Source organism: Anarhichas minor, unplaced genomic scaffold, assembly GCF_050575085.1.
Source record: "Anarhichas minor isolate MPS153535 unplaced genomic scaffold, ASM5057508v1 ptg000017l, whole genome shotgun sequence".
NCBI lineage: Eukaryota > Metazoa > Chordata > Actinopteri > Perciformes > Anarhichadidae > Anarhichas > Anarhichas minor.
In genome coordinates, this window is record NW_027466463.1 from 4,694,076 (window position 1) to 4,710,036 (window position 15,961).

General features: G+C 48.5%; 2 protein-coding genes across 2 annotated transcripts; both read left to right on the forward strand.

Moving 5' to 3' along the window:
* The first annotated feature begins 6,995 nt into the window (after positions 1-6,995).
* LOC142951254 (high choriolytic enzyme 1-like) lies at positions 6,996-8,015 on the forward strand. Its single transcript, XM_076092748.1, has one exon. The coding sequence runs from the start codon at positions 6,996-6,998 to the stop codon at positions 8,013-8,015; it is 1,020 nt and encodes a 339-aa protein (XP_075948863.1).
* Positions 8,016-11,879: 3,864 nt separating this feature from the next.
* On the forward strand, positions 11,880-12,683 carry LOC142951340 (high choriolytic enzyme 1-like). The gene has a single exon (XM_076092837.1). It carries the CDS (start codon positions 11,880-11,882, stop codon positions 12,681-12,683), a length of 804 nt encoding a protein of 267 aa, XP_075948952.1.
* Positions 12,684-15,961: the final 3,278 nt, after the last annotated feature.

Here is a 15,961-nt window from a genome sequence, read left to right on the forward strand (position 1 = left end):
TTGAGGCAGTTCTCCAGCAGAGAGGCTGTAGCTGGGGGGAAGCACAAGGTTACAGACGGGAAAGAAATACAAGTCCAAGAGGCCGTAGCTGTCGTTCACGGAGAGAGAACAAACGATCTGGCGAGGAGTTGAGGGAGAGCTGAGTAGATATACTGTGGGAGCTTGATGAGGGAATGAGTTCCATGTGTGTGAGTTGATTGGCAGCAGGAGGGGGAAAGGAAGGCCACGCCCAGGCAGACACACCTGGGACCATGACAGTACCCCCCCCTCAACGGGAGCCTCCGGGCGACCCGCCGGGCTTGTCAGGATGGGTCCGGTGGAACTCCCGGACGAACTCAGGATCCAGGATGAAGGACCGAGGTATCCATTGCCGCTCCTCTGGGCCATATCCCTCCCAGTCCACCAGGTACTGGTACCCTCTGCCCCGACGACGTACGTCCAAGATCCGTCGAACAGAGAAGGCTGGGTGGTTGTCGACCACCCGGGCGGGAGGTGGGGGATCGGAAGGAGGGCAAAGAGGGCTGGAAGAAACTGGTTTTAATTGCGAGACATGAAACGTGGGGTGGATCTTCATAGTGTGAGGTAGTTTTAGCCTGAGAGCAGTTGGGTTGATTATCCGTTCTATGACAAAAGGGCCAATGTAACGGGGTGACAGTTTCCTAGAGTCGGTCTTCAGCGGGATATTTTTGGAAGAAAGCCAAACACTCCGACCTGGTTGGTATGCTGGGGCAGGGGTCCGGCGGCGGTTAGCAATGCGCCGGTTGCTGTCGGCAGAGCGGAGTAGGGCTTCGCGGGTGTCTCTCCAGACCTTCCGGCAGCGGCGGAGGTGCATCTGCACCGATGGGACAGCCAACTCGCACTCCTGGGAGGGAAACAGAGGTGGCTGATAGCCCACAGAAGATTCAAACGGAGACAAACCCGTGGCAGCACTGGTCAGCGAGTTGTGGGCGTACTCCACCCATGCCAGTTGCGAGCTCCAGGTGGTGGAATTGGTGGCGGTTACACACCGTAGAGCAGCCTCAAGGTCCTGGTTAGCCCTCTCCGACTGGCCATTGGTTTGCGGGTGAAAACCGGAGGAAAGACTGACCGTTGCGCCAAGAGCACGGCAGAATAACCTCCATACCTGTGAGATGAACTGTGGGCCACGGTCAGAGACTATGTCCAGAGGAATGCCATGGAGGCGGAAAACATGGCTCACTAAAACGTCGGCGGTCTCACGGGCAGTGGGCAGCTTAGGAAGGGCCACAAAATGAACAGCTTTAGAAAAACGGTCGACGATGGTGAGTATGACTGTGTTACCTTGAGACGGGGGTAGACCGGTTACAAAGTCTAGAGCAATGTGGGACCAGGGATGGCTAGGAACGGGAAGTGGACGTAGTAACCCAGCCGGCGGACGATGGGAGGTCTTCCCTCGTGCACAGACCGTGCATGCAGCAACATAGGCCCGGGTGTCTGCTTCCATGGATGGCCACCAGAAATGTCGCTTCAGGAGGGACAGGGTACGGTTCATCCCTGGATGGCAGGCAAAACGGGAAGTGTGCACCCACTGGAGAACCTGAGACCGGACAGAGTTAGGGACAAACAAACAGTTTGGGGGGCCGTTACCTGGGTCTGGCTGTGTCCGTTGAGCCTCCCTGACCATGGATTCGATCTCCCAAGCAACTGCCGCTACCACACAGGTAGGAGGAAGGATGGAGTCTTGGCTGGGTAGAGAATCCACCGAGACATAAAGGCGAGAGAGGGCATCAGGTTTCGTATTTCTAGAGCCGGGCCGATAGGTGAGGGTAAAATTAAAGCGGCCAAAAAACAATGCCCAGCGGGCTTGACGGGAGTTGAGGCGTTTGGCCGACTGGATATACGCCAAGTTCCTGTGGTCGGTCCAAACCACAAAAGGTTGCTCTACTCCTTCCAGCCAGTGCCTCCACTCCTCCAACGCAAGCTTGACTGCGAGTAACTCTCTGTTGCCAACGTCATAGTTGCGCTCGGCTGGGGAGAGGCGATGGGAGAAAAAGGCACAGGGATGGAGTTTCTGGTCGGAGGTAGAGCGTTGCGAAAGGATTGCCCCCACTCCACTGTCTGAAGCATCCACCTCCACAATGAATTGACGAGAGGAATCGGGCTGAATCAGGATGGGGGCTGAGGTGAAGCTACCCTTTAGGTCGTTGAAGGCAGACTCCGCCTCAGGGGTCCAAGCGAAGGGGATGGAGGTGGACGTGAGTCTGGTTAGAGGTGCTGCCACCCTGCTGTAGTCTCTGATGAATCTGCGATAGAAATTTGCGAAGCCCAGAAAGCGCTGTAGCTGCTTTCGGTTGGAGGGTCGGGGCCACTCCGTCACTGCCTTGATCTTGTCTGGGTCGGCCCTTACCCTCCCACTCTCAATGATGTAACCCAGAAAGCCGACTGAACCAGCATGGAACTCGCATTTCTCTGCTTTGACGAAGAGCCGGTTCTCCAACAGTCTCTGAAGGACCTGGCGGACATGGGAGACATGGTCGGACATGTTCTGGGAGAAAATAAGGATGTCGTCCAAGTACACAAAGACAAAACGATGGAGGAAGTCTCTTAGCACATCATTAACCAAGGCTTGAAAAACAGCGGGACCGTTAGTGAGGCCGAAAGGCATTACCAGATACTCAAAATGTCCGAGTGGAGTGTTGAAGCCGGTCTTCCATTCGTCCCCTTCCCTGATTCTGACCAGATGGTAGGCATTCCTGAGGTCCAGCTTCGTGAAAACCGTAGCACCCTGAAGAGGCTCAAAAGCAGAGTTTATTAGGGGTAAGGGGTACTTGTTCTTTATTGTAATATTGTTTAATCCACGAAAATCAATACAGGGTCGCAAAGAGTGGTCCTTTTTGGAAACAAAAAAGAATCCAGCTCCGACAGGGGATGAGGATGGTCTGACTATGCCAGCTGCCAACGACTCCTTGATGTATTTCTCCATGGCCTCCCTCTCAGGACGGGACAGGTTATAAAGCCGACTAGACGGGAGAGGAGCGCCCGGGAGAAGATCTATGGCACAGTCGTAAGGGCGGTGAGGAGGCAAGGAGAGGGCTAAGTCCTTACTGAACACAGTCCCAAGATCGTGATACTCCGCTGGGATGGCGGACAGGTCAGGAGGCTGAGGGCTCGGTGGTGATGTGGTGCCCTCTGCAGGGGGCAGTGCTGACTGCAAGCAGGCAGAGAGACAAAAGGGGCTCCAGCTAAGGACTCTCCCTGCCGACCAGTCGATGTGTGGGTTGTGCAACCTTAACCAGGGATGGCCCAAGACTAGCGGCGAGTTAGGGGAAGAAATTATGTTGAGCCGAATAATCTCACTATGGTTACCAGACAGGACAAGGGACAAAGGGACTGAATGATGGGTAACTTGCGCAAACGGCTTGCCATCTAAAGCAGTTGCCAAGAGGGGGGACTGTAATCGTTCTAAGGGAAAACCAGCCTGGATGGCCACATCTCTATCTAAGAAACTATCCTCAGCGCCAGAGTCGACCAAGGCTAGGAGGGGCAAGGATAGTTGTTTGTGACAAAGAGTGGCTTGAATCAGCAACCTAGATGGGAGTGACTGGCTCGGGGAGCTGGACTCTGAACTAGACAGGGAACTAGACGGGGAACTGGGTTGGCTCGCCAGAACCCCCACTACTACTGGCGAGCCCTGTCTTTTGGGCGGACTGGGCAGAGAGCAATGAAGTGACCGGACTGGCCGCAGTACAGGCACTCACCCACCCTCATCCTGCGCAACCGTTCAGCAGGAGAAAGATGAGCCCGGCCCAGCTGCATGGGCTCCTCGCCAGGAGGAGCAGGGTCTGGAGGCGTGGAGGGATGAGCCGGCATGGGGTACTGAACCGGGATGGGGGGTTGCACTCCCCAGTTAGCTTGAGGTGGTGACGAGTGGGAGCTGGCAAACTGACTGGGACGGCCGGCCCTCTCCTTGTGTCGCTCACGCAGGCGGTTATCGAGCCGGATAGCTAGGGAAACCAGAGAATCAAAGTCTACAGGTTCATCACGAGAAGCCAGTTCATCCTTTAGGTGTTCGCTGAGCCCATTCAAAAACGCCCCTCGCAAGGCCTCATCGTTCCATCTGGAATCCGCTGCGAGTGTTCTAAACTCCACAGAGTAATCAGCCGCACTTCTGGGGCCCTGGCGAAGGTTAAGCAAGCGTCTAGCCGCATTACCAACGTGGTCCGGGTGGTCGAAAACCCCCTTCATCCTGCAAAGGAAGTCTTCATAGGAAAGGGCTGTAACTGCCAGATTAGAATTAACGGCCTCTGCCCAGGCTAAAGCCCTTCCTCTCAACAGTCCCAAAATATAGCGTACCTTGGAAACATCAGAGGGGAAGGTCAACGGCCGCTGGCTAAAAACCAGAGAACACTGGAGAAGAAAACCTCGGCACCTACCCAGGTCTCCGGAGAAGGGTTCAGGGTCCGGAGCATAGGACTCTCTAAATGGAGTGGGTACTTCCGGGAGCAGAGCTGGAGAGGGCTGGAGGCCGGGCTGTGCAGGATCAGCTGAGGGAGGCAACCGAGAGGTTAACAGAGACACTTTCCTTGTTAATTCCGCGATTTGGTCTACCATTGCCCGGTCGTTGTCAAATAGGGTGTGGAGATACGCTTGATGTTGTCCGAGTAAGGCTCCTTGGCTGGAAAGCGCCGTCGAGACGGTGGGCTTCTGCACCGGTTCTGCTGGGTCCACTGCTGGGTCCACATGGCCAGATCGTTCTGTCATGGTAGTGCGGGGCTGGACCCAAAAGCAAGGACTCGGAGTTGGAGTTAAACACAATTTTCTTTATTTGCCAGAGAGAGGTGTGGGAGCTGGGCTGGCGTCCTCTGCGGGCTGGTGGCTGGTTGAGGCAGTTCTCCAGGAGAGTTCCGGGGGGGGGGGGGGGGGGGGCAGAGAGGCTGTAGCTGGGGGGAAGCACAAGGTTACAGACGGGAAAGAAATACAAGTCCAAGAGGCCGTAGCTGTCGTTCACGGAGAGAGAACAAACGATCTGGCGAGGAGTTGAGGGAGAGCTGAGTAGATATACTGTGGGAGCTTGATGAGGGAATGAGTTCCATGTGTGTGAGTTGATTGGCAGCAGGAGGGGGAAAGGAAGGCCACGCCCAGGCAGACACACCTGGGACCATGACAGTAAACTCCTATGGGCCTGAATTGAACACAATAGGCAAAGGTTTTGCTCAAGCTGAATCTGCAATTGGGCGACTGCTACCATCATAACTCCATCTGATCATCCACAAAATGACTCAAATATCAAAACATGATCAATACTAAAGCAGCACCGAAAGTAACAACCCAGTCATTACTTGAAACTGAAAAATGTCCTGTTCATCTTCAAAAGAAGTTGGTTTTCAAAATTGCGAGAATTCCGTCTCGCTCTTCTTGGGCTGAAGACTAGTCCTGCGACGCTAAACAGCCTTTCACAGGCCGCTGAGGCAGGTAGAGGTGCGTTCAGCTTCACAGACAGCTTGCGCACAGCTGGGAAGGATTCCCCTAATGCTAACACTAATACTAACCCTAATGCTGCGCTCTCGCGGCTCCTGTCAATCCTATGGTGTGGTGGCTAGCTAACATTAGCCAACTAGTGCTGCACAACTGTCAACACTTCCTCAGCTCACTAACTCGCTAGCGATCCACAGGTGTTGGTCTTCGTCACCACCATCGTTTGTTGCGGGAGTAGCAGGTGCTTCCATTTCTGCTTCTATGATGAAATCAGTCATCGTAGAGTGGAATTCTACTCAGTCGCTCGCTAGCTATAGCATATAGCATCCTGGGCATCACTGGGAATCAAAACGCCGCGGCTTTGAGAGCACTTGTTTGCAATTGCGCATTAACGTGATTAACCAATGATTTAACTTGCAAGCTAGGACCACTGATTCGCTAAACCTGCTTGCTTGCAGTCTCTGTTCCACCACAGTCCCTGACGTTGGTCTCATTTTTTTTCTAAAGATAGATTTGATTTTGTAGCGAGTAACGAAGGTTTCAGGGGAAATGTATCGGAGTAAAAGTATCAGTTTTCTTTGCAAAATGTAGTGAAGTAAAAGTAAAAGTCAACAGAAATATAAGTAGTAAAGTAAAGTACAGATATCCAAAAAAACGACTTAAGTACAGTAACGAAGTATTTCTACTTCGTTACTATACACCACTGACATTACTGCACCATTCCCAAACTCACTTCTACTCCAACTCAAGCCACCTGGACACCTAGATGCACCACAGTGGTTCTGTGGTTTGCACTACTGACATCAATGTCATGGATTCTGATTTTGACGGTAATAATTTGTGTGAACTTAGTATGTTTTCCATGTTAGCATTTATTTTCTATAACAATATATTCTCAGTTTTCCTAGTATGGAAATATGTCAAATTTGACATGGAACAATGTGCTTGTATGCATTTTTTAAAACTGTCCCTCTGATGATTTTAACAAACGTGATGTTATAGCTCCCGGTAAGGGAGTAACATTAGCCCACTGTGGGATAACGTTACATGCACTTTGCCTGAGGCATGGCTATGTTAGCTAAGGTTAGCTACGCATGTATGACACAATTTAAAATAAATCCTATGACCTTGGTTTCTCCGACCGAGAAAGTGAGGCTTCATGTCAACACAGCAGCCTTCCACACTGGGCAGACTGAGGGTCCGGAGGACGGAACTCTAGAGACTGGGGGTCAGGAGGACGGAACTCTAGAGACTGGGGGATCAGGAGAACTGCACTCGAGAGGCTGGGGATCAAGAGGGGAACTGCACTCTAGAGGCTGGGGATCAGACGGGGAACAGGGCTCTAGAGGCTGGAGATCAGACGGGGAACAGGGCTCTAGAGGCTGGAGATCAGACGGGGAATGGGTCTCTATAGGCTGGAGATCAGACGGGGAACGGGTCTCTGACTCTCGGAGACGGGGCTCCGGGTAACAGGAGTCCATAGACTGAGGCTCAGGGGGATAGACTGATGACCCAGCAGTGTAAGGGGCTGGAGGTTGTTGCAGCGTGGAGGCGGCAGCGGCATGGACTGGAGGTCGCTGCGGCGGCTGGAGGTCGCTGCGGCACGGCGACGGCTGGAGGTCGCTGCGGCTCGGAGACGGCTGGGGCTGGAGGTCGGTGCGGCTCGGAGACGGCTGGGACTGGAGGTCGGTGCGGCTCAGGGATTGCGGCGGCCGAAACTGGAGGTCGCGGCTGCTCGGAGACTGCGGCGGCCGGAGCTGGAGGTCGCCGCTGCTCTGAGGCGGCGGCGGCCGGGTCCGGGCATAGCTGCTGCTCTGAGGCGACAGCTGGAGGCCTATCCTATAATGGAGGAAGGAAGCGGAGCAGAGGCCCAAGTGGACGAAGATGACACCGTCGACATCAGCACCAGGATTCTGACCTCCAACAACGGCACCAATGAGATTCTGTTGGAAGGAGACCTGTTGGCTCCCAGTACCAGAAACGCCATGACGTGCTGGTCCCAGAAGTGCCTGTGGAAGAAAGCCTCCAACGGCCTGGTGACGATTCCCTTTACCATAAACAGTCAGTTCACCAGCAGGGAGAGGCAATCGATCGACCGCGCTATGAAGGCCTACCACAGCAGCACCTGCCTCCGCTTTGTCCCCCGTCGGAACGAGAATGACTACATCAGCGTTGAGAACAAAGCCGGATGCTTCTCCTCTCTGGGCAGAACGGGAGGCAGACAGGTGCTCTCTCTCAACAGGCAGGGCTGCATCTACTACGGCATCATCCAGCACGAGATCAACCACGCTCTTGGCTTCCAGCACGAGCAGACCAGGAGCGATCGCGACAACTACGTCCGGATCAACTGGGAGAACATCAACCCGCAGATGGCCTACAACTTCCACAAGCAGGACACCAACAACCTGAACAGTCCCTACGACTACTCCTCCATTATGCACTATGGAAAAACAGCCTTCTCCATCCAGCATGGGAAGGACTCCATCACTCCCATCCCCAACCCAAATGCACAGATCGGCCAGAGGAAAGACATGTCCCACTGGGACGTCAAGAGGATCAACCTGCTTTATAAGTGCCAATAACAAAGCTTCCAATCCCTTCTGATCCAAAGTTATCATTCAGCAAATCAATAGAAACGTTTTCCACTTATCTGTACTTCTTCGAAAACAACAAGATCCTGCGATCATCAGCAGCTATAGATTTCAGTTCCTGTGACAGTATTCTGTCTGTCATTTCTACAATATCTGTAATAAAGTTAAGTCAAACTAAATAAAAATAAAGTTGATTAGCAGCATTTGTGTGTCTACATTCCCCCTTTTGTTTCCACCTTTGATTGTGTCATTTGGCCTTCTTTTCCCTCCATACCTTTTGATTGATTATGACTTTGTAATGTCCCACTGAGGCCACTGTGTTGTGACAAATCAGCTTTCAAACACCTGAGTAAAAACCCTTGATGAATCATCAATAGTTGTTTTTCAGTATTCTCAACAGTACAGGACGTGCGTGTTTTCAGACAGTGCTGTTAAGCCTTCCAACGCCAAAGCCACCTGGTTGGTGAGGGGAGATGTTGGGCTGCTCACTTAGAGAGCAGAAACTTGAGGTTAAGTGATTACAATCAGCGATTTACCATGAATGAGTAGACATGAACAAAAGTGCTGCGACAAATAGGTCGCACTGACCAGAGCATCTGTGAGATTGACTTTATTAATCTTAGCCAGCAATGGTTTGAGGACAGCACTGCCCTGCTTGCAATGTATAGGCTCTAGCCAGCAATGCCCTGCTTGCAATGTATAGGCTTTAGCCAGCAATGGCTAATGGTCAGCAGTGACCTGAATAAGAACAGATTGAGCAAAGACTATGTGGCTAGTGTACTGGAATGACAAGCATGACATTTTATAGATTTCGCCAAGCAGGAAGTCTCCATTACCTGCCCCTTTTAATTAATCATACCTCACTCATAAGACATTGAATCGATTTAACCAAAAGAGGTCAGCAGTGACCTGAGAATTAGCAATGCGATGGATCTGATAATACTTCGATATACGATGAATATGATGTCACTTATTAGATTACAATATTGTGAGCAATTACCGAAGCAATGAAAATGTAGCAGATAGCCTATGACGAAATGAGAATAAGAGAATCTGAACCACTTGTAAAAATAGAATGGAAAACTGGTACAGAACTCCAAACATAGCTGGAGACAAACCGTCAAAGAACAAAGGAACTGGGGCGGTATAAATATGGACTAAGTTATGGGGAAGTGGGAACAGGTGAGCAGAAGCAAAAGTGACTACAGGGCTGATGAGAGACATGTGAAACTATAGGGCAGGGCAGACAATCACAAAGGCGGGAAAACAAAACAAAAAAGGCAGGAAGTAAAACAAGACAAGACACATGAGGAGTTTACTTCAAAATAAAAGCAGGAAACACTAAACCTGAATGAAAAACAGGAAAGAAGGGGCAAAAAACAAACACAAAACTCTGTGGAAACAGAATATTGCAACATAGTAAAGTCTCATCATAAAAGGTCAGAGGGCATGAGCCAGACTGGGACAACTACCATTAAGGGGACTACCTTAAAACTTGCTTTACCTCTTGCGTCTGTATTCACATGTAGAATCTGTAGGCAACGGGACAAGATTTTGGTACCGAAAGCGGTGTGGTTTCCATTTGTAGGCCGCATAGCATTGACCAATCACGTTTGAGCAGTCTTTGGTTGAATGCAGGTACATCAGTCAGTACAGTGGATTTCCGGAAGAATGCAGCCCCACCTGCCCCTATCAACCTGTGTGACTCCCCCGTCGACGCGGTGGAGTCCTTCTGCTTCCTGGGCTCCACCATAACCCAGGACCTCAAGTGGGAGCTGAACATCAGCTCCATCACCAAGAAGGCTCAGCAGAGGATGCACTTCCTGAGGCAGCTGAAGAAATTCAACCTGCCAAACACAATGATGGCGCACTTCTACACAGCCATCATTGAATCCATCCTCTGCTCCTCTATCACGGTCTGGTACGCTGCAGCCACAGCCAAGGACAAGGGCAGACTGCAGCGCATCATTCGCTCTGCTGAGAGGGTGATTGGCTGCAATCTGCTGTCCCTCCAAGACTTGTTCGCTTCAAGGACCCTGAAGTGAGCAAGAAAGATTGTAGCCAACCCCTCTCACTCTGGACATAAACTGTTCGAGCCCCTTCCATCTGGCAGAAGGCTGCGGTCCATCAGGACCAAGACCTCACGCCACATGACCAGTTTTTTCCCATCTTTAGTTGGGCTCATCAACAAAGCCCGGGACCCCCACTGGCTGACTCTGTCATCCCCAAGACAATTTCCTACCGGTACACTCCCCTGCACATCCCTTCTTGTTTCTGTTTCTATATTTAAATACACTTGACACTTTTACATTCCCCTTACATTACAGTTGTACAGTACAGTACTGTTATCTATTTGTGCACTACATTTTATTGTACATTTTAACATGTTTCTATTTTTTGCACTGTGTTGATTGTTTAATGTTATGCACTATCCACCATGTCAAATTCCTTGTATGTGCAACATACTCTGACAAATAAACGGTGCTGATTCTGATTCTGACATCAGTTCAACAGTCCGTATGGAGAGCAGAAACGGTGGAACACTTTGGCCAAAATGCAATCTCGTAACCCACCAGCTATCATCTCGCGATAATTTAGCATTTTATTGGTGTGAAATTAGACGGTTATGTGCTAGTTGTGAAACAATCCGGTCATACGCGTCGTCTCTCAACTCCAACTCCAGTCTCGTGTCTCTAGTTGCTAATTGGACTGTAAACATTGAGCAGCACTCGGAGAAGGAATTTTTGGCCCAGATGTCCGCTGACTACACTGGAGCCCCAGAAATATGGCACCTCGGGCCCTGCGGCTTATCCGTCGTTAGACCAATAGTCGATGGATTCCGTGATTGGTGTGAGCCCAGCTATATGCATATATTATAATATATATAATATAAATATTATGGGAAAACATGAAAGGCATATTCTGTATGCTTTCATACCTGACATGCATCAAATAAACTGATCTCATATTGTATGTGTGGATCATTCAGCAAGTTTCTCATTTTGATCAAAAACCAAAATAATTTGATTTGATTGATTTTTGTTCTGCATTCTTACAAAGGGGCATGCAGGTTATCACACCTGTTCACATTAATAGTCGTAAGGCTGAACAATTTGCATTTTTTTTGTCTGACTAATATTGCAATTACAACAAGATACAGAGTTTTAAACAAGATACATTCTCAAGATTGTTCAAAGCATAAATTTACCTACAATCGCATTACATGATGCAGTTGATGCAAAAATCAACATTCAACATAATTAGTCTCTACAAAGAATTTGAACAATTCAACCAACATTAATCAAGACGTTACTTTAGTGGTCTTAACATCAGTCAATAATATTAAAATATGATCTTTACAATTGAAGGCTGATATTTGAACAACATATTTGGCCAGTTATGGCGATAATGATAAACTGCAAGTGTGTTGTGTCTAACATGTTTCTTAAAAGAATAAGACAACATCACAAATGTTTTTTTGTCATTTGTCCATGTCACATTAACATTATTTAGCTACAGCTGAAAACATTTGCAGATATTGGTCTCACGAAGTTAATTGTGAAGTGTTTTTGGTTGAAGACAATTCAAGATGTCTAGTTACACAAGACCCACCCAGTAACCCCTCTGTGTTCATCCACCTGATCAACAGAGATAACACACCATGTTTGAACAGTAGGTTTGTCTGTGGAGACCTCCCTGGAGAGGTTTACTTAGGCCTAGCAGTTTGGACCCCTACCCATAATCCTCCTGCAGACACACCTGTATAGGAGAGTATAAAGAGCCTGGACTGAACTGAGTCAAACATCAAGCTTCAAGGACTCTCTCCACATCAGCTTCACAGGCACCAGACCCAACATGAATATGACTCCCTCTGCCAACCTGCTGCTGCTCCTGTTCGGCCTCTCTCAGGCCTATCCTATAATGGAGGAAGGAAGCGGAGCAGAGGCCCAAGTGGACGAAGATGACACCGTCGACATCAGCACCAGGATTCTGACCTCCAACAACGGCACCAATGAGATTCTGTTGGAAGGAGACCTGTTGGCTCCCAGTACCAGAAACGCCATGACGTGCTGGTCCCAGAAGTGCCTGTGGAAGAAAGCCTCCAACGGCCTGGTGACGATTCCCTTTACCATAAACAGTCAGTTCACCAGCAGGGAGAGGCAATCGATCGACCGCGCTATGAAGGCCTACCACAGCAGCACCTGCCTCCGCTTTGTCCCCCGTCGGAACGAGAATGACTACATCAGCGTTGAGAACAAAGCCGGATGCTTCTCCTCTCTGGGCAGAACGGGAGGCAGACAGGTGCTCTCTCTCAACAGGCAGGGCTGCATCTACTACGGCATCATCCAGCACGAGATCAACCACGCTCTTGGCTTCCAGCACGAGCAGACCAGGAGCGATCGCGACAACTACGTCCGGATCAACTGGGAGAACATCAACCCGCAGATGGCCTACAACTTCCACAAGCAGGACACCAACAACCTGAACAGTCCCTACGACTACTCCTCCATTATGCACTATGGAAAAACAGCCTTCTCCATCCAGCATGGGAAGGACTCCATCACTCCCATCCCCAACCCAAATGCACAGATCGGCCAGAGGAAAGACATGTCCCACTGGGACGTCAAGAGGATCAACCTGCTTTATAAGTGCCAATAACAAAGCTTCCAATCCCTTCTGATCCAAAGTTATCATTCAGCAAATCAATAGAAACGTTTTCCACTTATCTGTACTTCTTCGAAAACAACAAGATCCTGCGATCATCAGCAGCTATAGATTTCAGTTCCTGTGACAGTATTCTGTCTGTCATTTCTACAATATCTGTAATAAAGTTAAGTCAAACTAAATAAAAATAAAGTTGATTAGCAGCATTTGTGTGTCTACATTCCCCCTTTTGTTTCCACCTTTGATTGTGTCATTTGGCCTTCTTTTCCCTCCATACCTTTTGATTGATTATGACTTTGTAATGTCCCACTGAGGCCACTGTGTTGTGACAAATCAGCTTTCAAACACCTGAGTAAAAACCCTTGATGAATCATCAATAGTTGTTTTTCAGTATTCTCAACAGTACAGGACGTGCGTGTTTTCAGACAGTGCTGTTAAGCCTTCCAACGCCAAAGCCACCTGGTTGGTGAGGGGAGATGTTGGGCTGCTCACTTAGAGAGCAGAAACTTGAGGTTAAGTGATTACAATCAGCGATTTACCATGAATGAGTAGACATGAACAAAAGTGCTGCGACAAATAGGTCGCACTGACCAGAGCATCTGTGAGATTGACTTTATTAATCTTAGCCAGCAATGGTTTGAGGACAGCACTGCCCTGCTTGCAATGTATAGGCTCTAGCCAGCAATGCCCTGCTTGCAATGTATAGGCTTTAGCCAGCAATGGCTAATGGTCAGCAGTGACCTGAATAAGAACAGATTGAGCAAAGACTATGTGGCTAGTGTACTGGAATGACAAGCATGACATTTTATAGATTTCGCCAAGCAGGAAGTCTCCATTACCTGCCCCTTTTAATTAATCATACCTCACTCATAAGACATTGAATCGATTTAACCAAAAGAGGTCAGCAGTGACCTGAGAATTAGCAATGCGATGGATCTGATAATACTTCGATATACGATGAATATGATGTCACTTATTAGATTACAATATTGTGAGCAATTACCGAAGCAATGAAAATGTAGCAGATAGCCTATGACGAAATGAGAATAAGAGAATCTGAACCACTTGTAAAAATAGAATGGAAAACTGGTACAGAACTCCAAACATAGCTGGAGACAAACCGTCAAAGAACAAAGGAACTGGGGCGGTATAAATATGGACTAAGTTATGGGGAAGTGGGAACAGGTGAGCAGAAGCAAAAGTGACTACAGGGCTGATGAGAGACATGTGAAACTATAGGGCAGGGCAGACAATCACAAAGGCGGGAAAACAAAACAAAAAAGGCAGGAAGTAAAACAAGACAAGACACATGAGGAGTTTACTTCAAAATAAAAGCAGGAAACACTAAACCTGAATGAAAAACAGGAAAGAAGGGGCAAAAAACAAACACAAAACTCTGTGGAAACAGAATATTGCAACATAGTAAAGTCTCATCATAAAAGGTCAGAGGGCATGAGCCAGACTGGGACAACTACCATTAAGGGGACTACCTTAAAACTTGCTTTACCTCTTGCGTCTGTATTCACATGTAGAATCTGTAGGCAACGGGACAAGATTTTGGTACCGAAAGCGGTGTGGTTTCCATTTGTAGGCCGCATAGCATTGACCAATCACGTTTGAGCAGTCTTTGGTTGAATGCAGGTACATCAGTCAGTACAGTGGATTTCCGGAAGAATGCAGCCCCACCTGCCCCTATCAACCTGTGTGACTCCCCCGTCGACGCGGTGGAGTCCTTCTGCTTCCTGGGCTCCACCATAACCCAGGACCTCAAGTGGGAGCTGAACATCAGCTCCATCACCAAGAAGGCTCAGCAGAGGATGCACTTCCTGAGGCAGCTGAAGAAATTCAACCTGCCAAACACAATGATGGCGCACTTCTACACAGCCATCATTGAATCCATCCTCTGCTCCTCTATCACGGTCTGGTACGCTGCAGCCACAGCCAAGGACAAGGGCAGACTGCAGCGCATCATTCGCTCTGCTGAGAGGGTGATTGGCTGCAATCTGCTGTCCCTCCAAGACTTGTTCGCTTCAAGGACCCTGAAGTGAGCAAGAAAGATTGTAGCCAACCCCTCTCACTCTGGACATAAACTGTTCGAGCCCCTTCCATCTGGCAGAAGGCTGCGGTCCATCAGGACCAAGACCTCACGCCACATGACCAGTTTTTTCCCATCTTTAGTTGGGCTCATCAACAAAGCCCGGGACCCCCACTGGCTGACTCTGTCATCCCCAAGACAATTTCCTACCGGTACACTCCCCTGCACATCCCTTCTTGTTTCTGTTTCTATATGTAAATACACTTGACACTTTTACATTCCCCTTACATTACAGTTGTACAGTACAGTACTGTTATCTATTTGTGCACTACATTTTATTGTACATTTTAACATGTTTCTATTTTTTGCACTGTGTTGATTGTTTAATGTTATGCACTATCCACCATGTCAAATTCCTTGTATGTGCAACATACTCTGACAAATAAACGGTGCTGATTCTGATTCTGACATCAGTTCAACAGTCCGTATGGAGAGCAGAAACGGTGGAACACTTTGGCCAAAATGCAATCTCGTAACCCACCAGCTATCATCTCGCGATAATTTAGCATTTTATTGGTGTGAAATTAGACGGTTATGTGCTAGTTGTGAAACAATCCGGTCATACGCGTCGTCTCTCAACTCCAACTCCAGTCTCGTGTCTCTAGTTGCTAATTGGACTGTAAACATTGAGCAGCACTCGGAGAAGGAATTTTTGGCCCAGATGTCCGCTGACTACACTGGAGCCCCAGAAATATGGCACCTCGGGCCCTGCGGCTTATCCGTCGTTAGACCAATAGTCGATGGATTCCGTGATTGGTGTGAGCCCAGCTATATGCATATATTATAATATATATAATATAAATATTATGGGAAAACATGAAAGGCATATTCTGTATGCTTTCATACCTGACATGCATCAAATAAACTGATCTCATATTGTATGTGTGGATCATTCAGCAAGTTTCTCATTTTGATCAAAAACCAAAATAATTTGATTTGATTGATTTTTGTTCTGCATTCTTACAAAGGGGCATGCAGGTTATCACACCTGTTCACATTAATAGTCGTAAGGCTGAACAATTTGCATTTTTTTGTCTGACTAATATTGCAATTACAACAAGATACAGAGTTTTAAACAAGATACATTCTCAAGATTGTTCAAAGCATAAATTTACCTACAATCGCATTACATGATGCAGTTGATGCAAAAATCAACATTCAACATAATTAGTCTCTA

Coding starts and splice junctions, on each gene's coding strand:
- LOC142951254 (XM_076092748.1), top strand. CDS start 6,996: ATGGACTGGAGGTCGCTGCGGCGGCTGGAGGTCGCTGCGGCACGGCGA.
- LOC142951340 (XM_076092837.1), top strand. CDS start 11,880: ATGAATATGACTCCCTCTGCCAACCTGCTGCTGCTCCTGTTCGGCCTC.